Source organism: Anopheles maculipalpis, chromosome 3RL, assembly GCF_943734695.1.
Source record: "Anopheles maculipalpis chromosome 3RL, idAnoMacuDA_375_x, whole genome shotgun sequence".
NCBI lineage: Eukaryota > Metazoa > Arthropoda > Insecta > Diptera > Culicidae > Anopheles > Anopheles maculipalpis.
Window position 1 is genome coordinate 33,782,665 of NC_064872.1, and position 12,078 is coordinate 33,794,742.

At 40.9% G+C, this 12,078-nt stretch overlaps 3 protein-coding genes across 4 annotated transcripts in view; 2 read left to right on the top strand and 1 right to left on the bottom strand.

Annotated features, from left to right (window-relative positions):
- LOC126565236 (protein SCO1 homolog, mitochondrial) overlaps positions 1–12,078 on the top strand; it is a 379,954-nt gene that overhangs the window by 198,112 nt on the left and 169,764 nt on the right. The window lies entirely within an intron of this gene.
- LOC126565134 (elongation of very long chain fatty acids protein AAEL008004-like) overlaps positions 1–12,078 on the top strand; it is a 588,598-nt gene that overhangs the window by 51,981 nt on the left and 524,539 nt on the right. The window lies entirely within an intron of this gene.
- The window catches only part of LOC126564080 (venom dipeptidyl peptidase 4), a 75,475-nt gene that overhangs the window by 18,416 nt on the left and 44,981 nt on the right, over positions 1–12,078 (bottom strand). For both annotated transcript variants that reach the window (XM_050220997.1, XM_050220996.1), the window contains exons 3-7: positions 8,157–8,271; positions 7,944–8,038; positions 5,402–5,529; positions 3,755–3,966; positions 2,096–2,255 (exon numbers count right to left, since the gene is read on the bottom strand). In XM_050220997.1, coding sequence (XP_050076954.1) covers positions 2,096–2,255; positions 3,755–3,966; positions 5,402–5,529; positions 7,944–8,038; positions 8,157–8,271 — 710 coding nt within the window. The remainder of the gene's footprint in view (positions 1–2,095; positions 2,256–3,754; positions 3,967–5,401; positions 5,530–7,943; positions 8,039–8,156; positions 8,272–12,078) is intronic.

A 12,078-nucleotide genomic window follows, 5' to 3' on the forward strand; every position in this document is an offset into this window, starting at 1 on the left:
CCGGAAATGCTACAGCACATTGTACAACAGAAGCAGATAATGGTGAAGAAACCTCATCTGGTTGTTAGAACGTGGTTTTACTCTTTCCCCCTCTTTATTAGCCGGCAATCGATGTAACAATGGCGAAATGGTTCAACGATGGCAATGAAGATAGTGGCGTAATGTTTGACGTAATTGAAATCGAACAGGGTTCGGAAGAAGGAAGAACCGATTTCTTATCGGTTTCACTATCGAACTCTCGCTCGAAGACATCTTCTGTTATGAGTTTCGAGTTGTATGGCAATAGAAATACGATCCGCCGTGGTGAGCAGAAGCGGTACAGGAATAATGGATATGTTTTTCTCATCACTGTCAATTGTAAGAGACATTTTTGGAATGTTGTTGGATGTCTTCCGGGTGATATAAAATGAAACTTTACTTCAAATTGTTGGTGGGGTTTAAAATAATATTATTAGCGTAGCTTGAACCTCTTACTGGGAATTTCATTTAGTAAATCCACTGTCCATTTCGTGAGCTACGTGTTGTTTCGTAAATAAAAAGGGAACAGGAATGCAGATCGCTTGTCACCAAACATATTAAATTCCTCTACCAACTTTTACTATCAACGAGAAGGCCATGTTTTTGGTGGATTTATCGGGGTAGAAAAGCTCTGATGACTCGTACAGGTTTAATAAGGGATAAATTTTGAACGGTTTTTCATACGATGTGGGTGCTTTCTAGCGAATCACCTAACTATTCGCATGGATAATGTTATGTTTAAATAACGTGTTGCATTTTAATCAACTGAATCTTTAGAACAGACAAAAATAAAACAGTTTGTAGTATATTTGGATTTGTAGCATACGAACAAAAGTGTAGAAAACTCTGACAAGAAAACCCGGGGCCTGTTGGATTCATCGAAGCGAATTTCTGTCCATATATCATAATTGTTGTCGGAAGGATGAAGAATGTCCTGGACATTATGAAAATTGTTTTACAGAAGATGTCATTAATGTCTGTGCTGCAAACTACGTGACGTTGCTTGTGAAGATGATCTTTTTAATGGTGGAAACGTCGCCGATCTAAAAGTCTCCCAACCGACCTAAACAGATCTTATCCTTCTTATCTTTTTTTGTAAGCAAGACGAAGTTGCGACAGTAAATTAAGGTCTAGAAAAGCTGAAAACATGGCATTTCATGTAATGACACAGCCATGGTTAAAGTAGCAACTCACTGACTTGTGACAACTGTGTGGACACACTTGTGTGGAGAAGAGACAATATTTGTAGATTGTAGAATTCAAGTAAAATTTAAAGCACTCAGTTATCTTTAGTTGTTTTCTTTCATTTGTCTTCTAATTGGTTGACGAGTCATTAATAAATTTCTTCTACAAATTATTTTGTGCGAATGTATTTTCACTGTTAATAAAAAAATGTGTAAAACACATTCGACTGCTTCCCACACTAAAGACAGCGCAATAATTGGAATATAATAACCATTTATCAGTTGCGCAATCCTATCGGAAGGAAGTCGATAATTATGACACATGTATCAAGCACAGGAACATCTTGAACGAGTTGATAATGTTCGGAATGATTTAAGTAGCTGATCTTACCAAAAGAGCTACCGTTGTACGCCAACCTTCCAGTACCCCAATCAATGCCAATGTTTCAACAGAAGACGCATACGTGACTTAAATGCTAATGTGCTAGTCTAAGCTCGAAGGAACTTCGAAAAAGTATTTTCGATTGCTCAATGACGATAGGAAGGTATGGCACGATCGGCACGAAATATTATAAATATTGACCACTGGACGACCTCTATCCCGTCCGGGTGGATGGAGAAAAGCTTCCATTTACTCACACATACCTCTTCATAACATTACAAAACTTTGACCACAATTAATAGGGGAAGCGTTTCTACGTTTGGCTCCATCGCCACCACCATCACTTCTACTGTCGGATGGCAGCACAAATGGCTTATCCTTGGCGGGTAATTTATATTCCCTTTCATCGTCTTGGCACGCTGATTCTCACTATTCGCTTTATCTTTTACGTCGGAAGAAGTAAAGAAACTAGAAGGGAGGAAGAAAAATTCTGTTTCTGCCAAGCACTTACCGTAGCGAGCGGATCTGGGGGTAGAGATTGATGTCACCGTTAGCCGTGCCGTACCAGGCAAACTGTTGCTCCTGTACGAGCGTGTCGTTGAAGGTGGTATACAGCATCAGGTGGCCATCGGTGGACAGCCAGATTGCTTTGTTGGTGTGAAGGATTTCCTCTGCGTCGATATGGCGAAAGCAAGCAGTAAGACGTTAGACCAAAATGGTAAGATAATTAAAAATCACATAATTGCACTGGAACAACGTCAATGTAGCAAGGAATGGTACGTATAGAGGATAGGAAGTCGGTTGACATCGCTGGTGTGTATGAACATGCATTTTAACCTTTTGGGTGGTATTTCATTAAGGTCAACTGCTCTTGCTGTTTCTTACAAGAATCATAGTGTTGCCTTTTTTCTAAATTTTGAATGAAAAAGTACTTTTTTTTAATTAAAAACATATCCATATGGGCAATCACATGAATCATGCTTTCATGAAATTCACATTTGTACAGCAAGAATAAGCTTTTTTCTTAGTAAAAAATATAACAAAATTCTACAACTTGTCGTTTTTTCTTTACTAAAAAATGTTTTCATTGTGATTTGAAAATCCCAAATATTACAGAAAGATATTTTTTTAACACGTAACAATAAGTTGAAATATTATAGCAACAATATTGTAGCTAGTAGCTATAAACGATCCTAATTGGAATAAGTCAATTTTGTATGATTCAAAAAGTTTTTCACCTCCTAATATGTTCTTTTGCATTTGGGGTCTCTGTACATGTTTGGCTGAAATATCATAAATAAAAATAATTAAAAGATAATAAATGTAGAATCAAGTTCGTCAAAATCCGATGTAAATTACTCTACACGGGTTCTGAAACACAAAAACAGAATTAAGAAACTCGTAGCTCGGTACGTTTCTAGATGAAACATAGCAAGTTACCCAAAGGATCTGAATATTTAAAGATGATTTGCATACATATCAGCCAGGGTGATATGATTATAGAGGAACTACGAAGATCTTTAGTTTCCGAGAAGCAGAAGTTAAAGGAAGCATGCGGACTGGTTGCATGATGGCATCCAAAGGCGTCCAAGTCTATATCGAAATGTTGAAGCTCCAGAATCTTTCCTCGCTTAAGACCAACGTCGCTAAATATCTGAACGTTGTCCTACAACAGGGTGAAGCGCTCTTTCTTGCTTCAAATCTGACCAAATGTTGGCTGATGCAAAACATGAGACAGTCGATGTAGAAAGCTTACACTCGTAAGACATGTCTTAATTTGTGATGTTGTCTTAAGAACCAAATTGATAAAAAATGACACATATCGTGTTATTTCGTTCGTCCTTTATAAACATAAATGCATAGGTAAAGGTTCATACTTTTTCTAGCAAACTGAAGAATTCACATTAACGCTTGAATTAGAATCAGCTAATGATGTCCTATGGTGGGAATTATTTCTTTCAAGAATATTCAATATATTTTCACTTTACACATGTTCAAAAAGGTTATAATATTCACACCTGGCCTTCGAGCTTTTGCTGTATTCCCAATAAAACCAACTGCTCATATAGTTATGTAAGGGACTGTGTTGCTTTTAACTATTGTATTGTAAAAGATAAATATCTCCTGCTGGTAAGGTGTCCGTTCACAGGATTGCAATATTTCCACTCACCTTCATACAACCAATCGGGCACACCATTGTAGACGATGCCTGGTATGGCGTTCTTTGTCAGCCGGTAGGCCTGTAAAGCCCGGCCCGATGGTCGGTAGTAGATGTCGTACTCGTACACCAGCACGATGGCTTGTCCCTTGGGTGTGAACTCAGCGTGCAGCAGGTACGGCCACTCGTCATTCTGCGAATTGATCGTCAGCGGGATCGTTTCGCTGCAATGAAAACCATTTTAAACGGTTAGCCTTTAGATGCGCGCTTGTGCAGTCCGGTGGAAGTTGTAGCTGGTAATTGCATCGTAATTGACCTGGTATGCTATACACTTAAGGACACTTGGACGCACCTAGCCTTTGATGTTGGTAGTTTAGGGTTAGCTTGTGGTTTTGTATGGTACGCGTGTGAAGATTCCTTGGGGAATTGGTGAGGTGCGGTGAATTTTAAAGCTTACGGGGAATTCAAAGTAGAATTTTGGTACAATGGGCGCAATCATGTGTGTAATTCATTCTATTAAACTAATAAAACGCACATAGTTTAGTTGGTAGTTTATCATCGTAGCTATTTTATCATTCAACCACTCTATACGCTTAATGTACACCCCAAATAATTAAAATCGTTACTGTGCGACGAACTACAGGATAATGTATTTTTTCTGCCATCATACTCCACCATACGTGATGTTTACTGACTCAACCGAACCACCCGCAGTGGCAAATAAACAGCACAAACTTGTAACACATTATGTTGCACCGCAAAGAATTAACCTCGGGTCACAGCTGAGCGCCGGCCAACCGACACGCTGGGTTCCGGGTTGCTGTAAAAAAACAAAAACCGGTACTCCACCACCGGACAGCAACGAGATCGGTGCGGAACGGCAACAAAAATCAATGAATTATTGTCCAATCAGTGAAGCAAACTGTTTCTCATCGGGTGCGCCAACCAGTGTCTGCGGATGTCACGTCACTTAAAGGCCACAAATTGATCCAACAGCGTGAAACAATTTTTATTTCTCTGGATTTTCCCAACCAAGCCCGGGAAGATATCGGGGTAGAACAAAACAAAAAACGCCAGAAAGAAGGACTGCTCTCACTACAGTGGCAGCTGTCAGTTGGGCTTCCGGTTTAATGGGCCATTAAAAGCACGTCATCACGAGTTTTCCGGTCCGGTTGGGGTTCGGTTCGGTTTTCCCTTATTGCGTCCAGAGGGTAGCGTTAATTTTTCGCTCCTCCGAAACTTAGCGGCCATTAAAGTTCTTCCATTCTTGGGACGTTCTAGAGGAAAGGGGTGTGTTATGGGAATATCAAATGTTTGTGTGCCTGTGAGTGTGAGTGGTAATATTATCGCTACCGTCGGCCAGTTGCGATGATGGACGGAAGCTTTACGAGAAAGGAATTATTTTTCCGGACAAATCAAATATCCGGTTGTGTTGCATCGGGACCTGAAAAAGGGGCTACGTTTGATCCTAAGTGGTCCTTAGTTTTTTTCGATGTCTGTGTTTCTGTTATTGACTATTAAGCTGAGTTAAACTAGCGTAAGGAAACTATCATATTAGGCAAATGTAATCATCTTTTTCGTCAGTTTGATATATCTAATATTATCAACTTTGGATAATATAGCTGCGGCTTAAAACTCTGACCAAAACCCACTACTTACCTGGTAGTTATGTCGTACACGGAGTACTGTGCCAAGAACGAGTGTCGAAACAGCTTCTTGACGTTTTGCGCTAGCAGTAAGTACCGACGATCGGCCGAAATGGAAAATTTCACGGGCGCAAGTGTTTTCTGTGAGAAGAAAGAATTTTGTCGGGTCAAAAATGTGTGCCAGCAAATAACGGAAATTGGTTTATTTTAAAATAAACCTCTTATTTGTAATCTTATTTAATAAGATTTCAAATGTTTTACTTTGATTTGCTAGTATGATAGGGTGCATGAATAAATTATTTACATTTTTTGGCTTAAAAATTAACGGCTTGGACAGGGGACTTTCATAGCAGAATCGATCTTGTCCAAAATATTGTTTACCGATACTTCAAATCCTCAGGACCTACAGATGAAAAGTTCTTGGACTCCAAGGAGGCTAGAGTTCGATTATTGATTAATATGCCAAATTGGCTTAGTGCTAACACCGTCTGGTAAGCAAAAATACGCTTGCTTTTTTCTTGGAGGGTAACGACCTTTCTTTGTTTTCTTGCTTTATTATTTCAAAATTTTAAAGTCTTTCTTTTCAGTGTAACGGAGAAAAATGCTGATGCTAATGCTTCAAGCGAATATGCATTATTTTTTGTAAGAGAAACTTCTTCAAGCACTTGAAGAATCAACCTTGAGAAGAGCGGTAAAGACACAGCTTGAAGCAAACAGCTGTTCTTTTTGGAACATTTCATGCTTCTCAACTTCATCGCACACGCTGACGGTTGATCTTGAGCACCGAGCTTTTATCTTGCGAGGGGCACATTTTTTTGTTTTTCATTCGGATACGATATAAACAATACATTTTCTTCAAGCAGCGAGAGTTGTTGGCCACAGCACAGCGTTTCGATCGTTGTGGAAAAGTTTCGGCAAGGCATAGGCAAGCTCGCGCAGGGAACGCCACTTGATTTACCTTTCCGTGCGGACTAACGTGAAGGAAGGGAGCAAGTAATTGGGAAAGTTTTTGGGGTAAATGTACTTCGCTGTTGATCATCGGTGGTGGTCCGGTATGTACCGGTAGTTGGTTTAAAAAAAACACCCGACGATAGTGATTTTCTGTACCGTGAGGGAGTAGGTGCGTAACGAAAAGTCGCTCCATTCACGGCTAGTTGACAGTTCCCCCGTTGGATTTGGGGGAAGTTCGCACATAAAGCATAAACTTTCACCACAGCCTACTTCCGAGCGTCAGCTGGTCTCGAGGATGGGCCAGGCCGCCAAAACCGCACCCACAGTCTCTAGAGGGGGGCCGAGTTCATGCGCTCGTGCTACAACTTTCGGTCTGAACAGCTAACGCTGTGCTAAATATTTCGCTTGTGATCTTTATTACGCGTCAAGTCAGGCATTCAGTCCATACGGTTGAACGGTGATGTTGGTGTGTTTGTTTTTGTCGCTTCTTCCGTCTCGTGGCGTGCTTCAGTTGATTTTGTATCCGCCCAGTAGATGAACGGGTTGTGCGAGTTGCACTTTGGAAAATTGGATTGAGATTTCAACCCTGGGAGTTCGGGTTGCCAGCTAACTGGGCAGCTGTATTTATTCCAACAGTACAAAACAAGCATGATGGGCGGTGAGGGATGTCGATGAATAATAACAACAACACCGAGGGCACAAGAGGGATGGCAAGAAATGATCATCACTACGATAAGAAGCTTTCGTACCCCGCCGAGACACGAAAACAACATCGCGAACACCCCTCTAGAGAACTCTTTTGGCAGCGTTTCCACTAATCCATTTCATCCTTTGCGATGAACGGTATTTGGTTCGTTTTGCTGGTTCTGCTCGTCACCTTTAAGAAGATGTTGTTGTCCAAATTTGTCCCTTTAAAGTGATGTAATTAAATTAAGCCCTTCTCTCGTTGCGTTACGCCGGCCTGACACTGATGGGGCTGATGATGGTGACGTTGCGCGTGCGGTGGGAAAGCAGTAGGATTTGTGGCTTGTTTATCACAAGCATCCGTACAGCAGGATTTCTAAGCATATTTGAGCCGACGAGGGGTACGATTAATTAAATCCGCCCCATCCGCTCCAATAATATCTTCAAACATTGTGTCCCCAGGGAAGCTGGTGATGAATTTTTGCGCTTTTCTGCTTGAGACGGAACCACAAAATGGCCACACGAGGATTGTTTAGGGAAGCGGAAAGAATGGCAATTTTCCAATCTAGAAACCGCAAATCAGATTTTAGACGATGCGATTAGAACGATGAGATAACCCGTGAACACGGAAACGGCACAAGCCACAATATGAAGTTTAGGGAAAAGAGCACAGGAACGTTGGTTGGCTTGTTGTTTTTTTGTTTTTTGTAACGACGATTTGATTGATATTTTATCTCAGAAAGATAAACGGGATGTTGTTAACACTCGGGTATCGAAATATCGGTTTCTTATGAAAGAATCATCTTATGTTCAGCATTGTTTCCATAGAAATGTAACATTCATTGTATCGTAAATCAAGCTGACAATATCCTGATATAGAGAAAGGACTAGCACAGCTTCAAACCACTACTATGACTTACCAGTGTCGTGTTAGCCATCAGAACCCGTTCCGAGAGATTATTCATGTTGAGCAAACTTATTTCCCCCCAGTGGTTTTGGTAGAGGAATTCATCGGCTGTCATCGGTTCGTTGATCGGTTCGTAGGCAAGCATCAGAGATTCAGCATACCAAGGAAGAGAAATGTTAAGTAGATTATGAAAGGAGCGTAGAAATGCAACCCCCGATCAACTTACGTCCAATCCAGCTGCCGTTCAGTTTCTTCGGTGCGTACTCGCCATCAATGATGTCCTGCAATCGTATTCGTTGACCCTTCACACGGGGACCCTCGTCCGGGGGTGTCAGCAGTACCTGTCGAGAAGTAGGAGATAAGAAGAGGTGATGGAAAACCGTGTGAGTGTGGAAGCATTTATTGAACCTCTAAGGTCATGGGGCTTTAGCATCGTAAACTGTGGTAACTTGTGTGCACACGCACACCTACGGCACCGGACGTCAATTGATGTTTGACCTGAGTGAACGCTGCCGGACGAGTTGCTTTTGAGTGAGCATAGAAAAACGAGCTTAAGTAGCTAAGTGGTAAGGAAGACTATTTGAACTATTCGGAGCATTTGATATGTAAGGTATGCGAGAAGGGTGTGACAATAAATGAGCTGTTCAGCCAAAGAGCTAATCTGAAGCTAATCTGGTTTTTGAATAATAAACTTGAAACTCTATAGAATAATGGGAAGAATAGTGGCTTGTGCACTTATTGACATGAAAGAAAACCTTTAAAAAGGGTTGCAAAAAGAGGCTAAATTCTTGTAAGGTATGCTATGCTCTTAAGGCAAGGTATGCTTGCGTCTTAAACCAAGTCGATTTTTTTAGATGTGTCTGTAAAGCGAGCGCTAGTCAGCGATTCGGTAACTAACTAAAAAGCTCCATAACTAAAATAGGGCCAAATAACCAGACAGGCCATGAGTCAGTCTTCTGACAGGAACGCCAGCGAGTGCAGTGAACAGCGTATTTTTGTTTAATAAAAAGCCCCTTTAAACGCAAAAGAACTCATTATTATATGACAAATGTTAATTTACTCGTACCTTTAATGCTGCATTCCTATACCATTTTGTGTTACTTCTTCTCCAAACCATGTTGGTGACGAACATGAACTAAACCGTGAGACGTTTTTAATTTAAAGGCTTGTCTGCAACCCTTCATTCTTGCTTCATAATGGTACTATTTATTGCCGCTTCGTTCCAAACGCAAACAAGACGATAGTTTAACATCAACGGTACGACGCATTTCCAAATTACAAATTTTTAATAAAATTTGCATTTCTTAAAATTAATTAAACGGACTTGGCTACGAAAAACATTTTACCACCGGTGCCAACTGGTGCTCTACCAATGCATGCTACGTTTTCCACTCGGCAGCAAATGTTTAATTGAAAAAGGAATCAAATTGTAGGTCGGTGCAGCCCAAGTTAGTGCCAGGTAGCACGAGGACAATTTCAACAAAAACCTAATACATTTGCACTGGGCAGAGCCGCGACTCGTGAGTCGGAAGAGCAAAACATTGCAAATGATTGCCAAAATCATTCGGCAGAAGGTAATATTGTCACGGACAGATGGCAATTGTAAGAATTTTCCTTGTTCTGCAAAGGGTGTTTTGCTGGTTGCAAAGAGGTAAGCTGTAATTTTAAACTTAGCGAGACTGGTCAAGTTTGAAGTGCATCATGGTGATGGTTTATTGCTATGACTTTCAAAGCAATTCGCTTACTGAGTAGATAAAGACCAATTGTGCCTCCACATGCGTTGTAATATTTAATTAAAGAATTTGGTTGTTATTTGGAGGAAATTATAAAATCGTCTCTTTACAATTCATGTTCTTATTTTCAGTGTCGATTCGAATATTTTATATTATTTCGCAAATGTATTGACAGAAACATTTTTTTGTCACAATAGTTGTGATTCAGAACAGAGCATTCGTTAGAATTTCATGCAAAATTACCAATTTTAATGCGGCTCTGAGAGAGACAAAAATGCACCACAAATGAAGGAATTGTTAAATGGTCACCGTTATAAAAAAAATTACCCCTTTCAACTGGACTATTGGCCAAACAACAATTCCGCAGCTTACCGCAAGAGACGAAATAATTTAGAATTCACTGAGGCGCTCAAGCGCATCGATGGCCGTAAGCCAAAAAGCAATTAAATACTTTCTTTCTAACTGCATGCTTCCGACATCGAAACGTGCTTAAATCACCGACCGTCGAAGCATGACATGATGATGCCTACTCACTATGGTGTGCATGTGCGAGTGTGTTTACGTGATCTTTCAGTTTTCACTGCCATGGCGACGGGAAGGGAAAACATTTCCACCGAAGCATCTCGCGGTCAATAAATGGTGCCGTAGCGGTAATTAAACTTGCGAGTGCAAATGTTTTATATTTTAATGCATTGTTACGTGTTGATATGTTTTATGGTGCTTTACGGAGCTGTACCATGGACACGCGAGACGTGGTTTTGGTACAGTTCACTAACCGGTAAAAAGGAAACAAGCAGTCGTCCTTCTGGGTAACTCATTTTAAGGCACTTTTCCGGCTTAAGATGATTGAAGTTAACGAGAGGGCGTGGGAAAGAGAATGAACCAAAAAGCGGAAGAGCAATTTTTTTGGGAGCGGGAGGGATACTGAAAAGTTGAAGAAATTCAAGAATTCTGTAACAGTAGCAGATGCAAGTCAAGCTGAACCGATGATGGTGGTGTAATGTGTGTGTGTGTTGCCTTCGTGGAAGGGCTCCATTTCTACATTGGTCGAACTTAATAGAAAAGACTTAGATACTTGATAAACGGTGTACGAACAATGTACTCAATTATTCACGAACAGACTCCTTTTCGTTGAAGTTGTGTGAGATTTGGGGTTTTTGAGGAATTCATTGGCCAATGCCCGGTTCTGGAAGTGGAAGAAGATAGGTCGTGTTGATCGGACAGCAAGATACGAAAGAGTTATGCACGAGGGCCTAACTACCATCTGGTTGGGCAACCGGGAAACTCAATTGTTGGTATATTTTTAATACAATTTACCAACTGTCTTTTGTGTAAGAATTCACACAAGTCCCCCTTCTAATCCGTATCCGAAATATCCATTGCGAATCTAATAATAGAACGATAGATTGTATTAAAGCGGGTCAAAAATCGGTAAACAGTTTGTATAATTGAATGAATCACAATAATGATAAGCAGTATCGAATACCGTGCTCAACACAATACGCACTATGGTTTATGCTTTTTTATGTTGAACTCGAACAACCAGTGTCAGTGTTTGACGGATAGTTTGCAACAAATTGGCTTTAACCCAACCAAGTTGGCGGTTAGTTCACGCAACTTGTGCTTATTAAGCTCAACGAAAAACAAACTTTTCCTCTCTTGGTGGACAAGGTCAAAAGTTACCTATCAACTACTCTAGCAAACCACTCGAGCACGATGCCAACGAATGACCGTCTATGACCGGTGAGGTTGCAAGCGGGGGAAAGAAAAGGCGAGAGAAAGTCTGTTTTGGGCTTACCCAAAGACACGGCTGTGAGGAAATTAACCACATCGTGTCAAGTGACCGGAATGGGGAAAAACGGTCGTTTTTTGAAGCGAAGGACATTCGAGCTCTGTCGCATGAGATGGTTTCCAAAGTATTTTCGGTTTTCGAAGCATCACCATTTCATTCGTCCACAGACACAGTGAACACTCTGGGTCTCCGGGTTTTATGGGTAAAATTAAATTATTCGCTATATTGAATTTGGTGATGGATCCAATCGTCACGGGAATAGAAGTGGCCTGAGTTCTTGGACGTCTATCGTCGGGCTATCGATTTCAAGGTCGTGAAGCGAAGAATTGTATTAGTGGGGCGTCACATGCTTGGATGTGTTTGTGTATGTGTTTGTGCCATCGTGGGAGGGTGATTCAAAATAGGTGCACGGACTGGTAACGGTAAAGGTATGTGTAGCTAGGAGCTACTTTAAATTGGATTCCATCATGTGATGCATTTGCATGAAGGTTGCCCCAGTAGAGCGCAATCGGATGACAATGGATCGTGTTCGTGTGGGCTGGATTAAGGTTTGTTTGATTATTTTCAGACAGGAAGTGCGGAATTGGTTGACCAAATAGTACTTAAAGTGTTGTGTTGTGTAT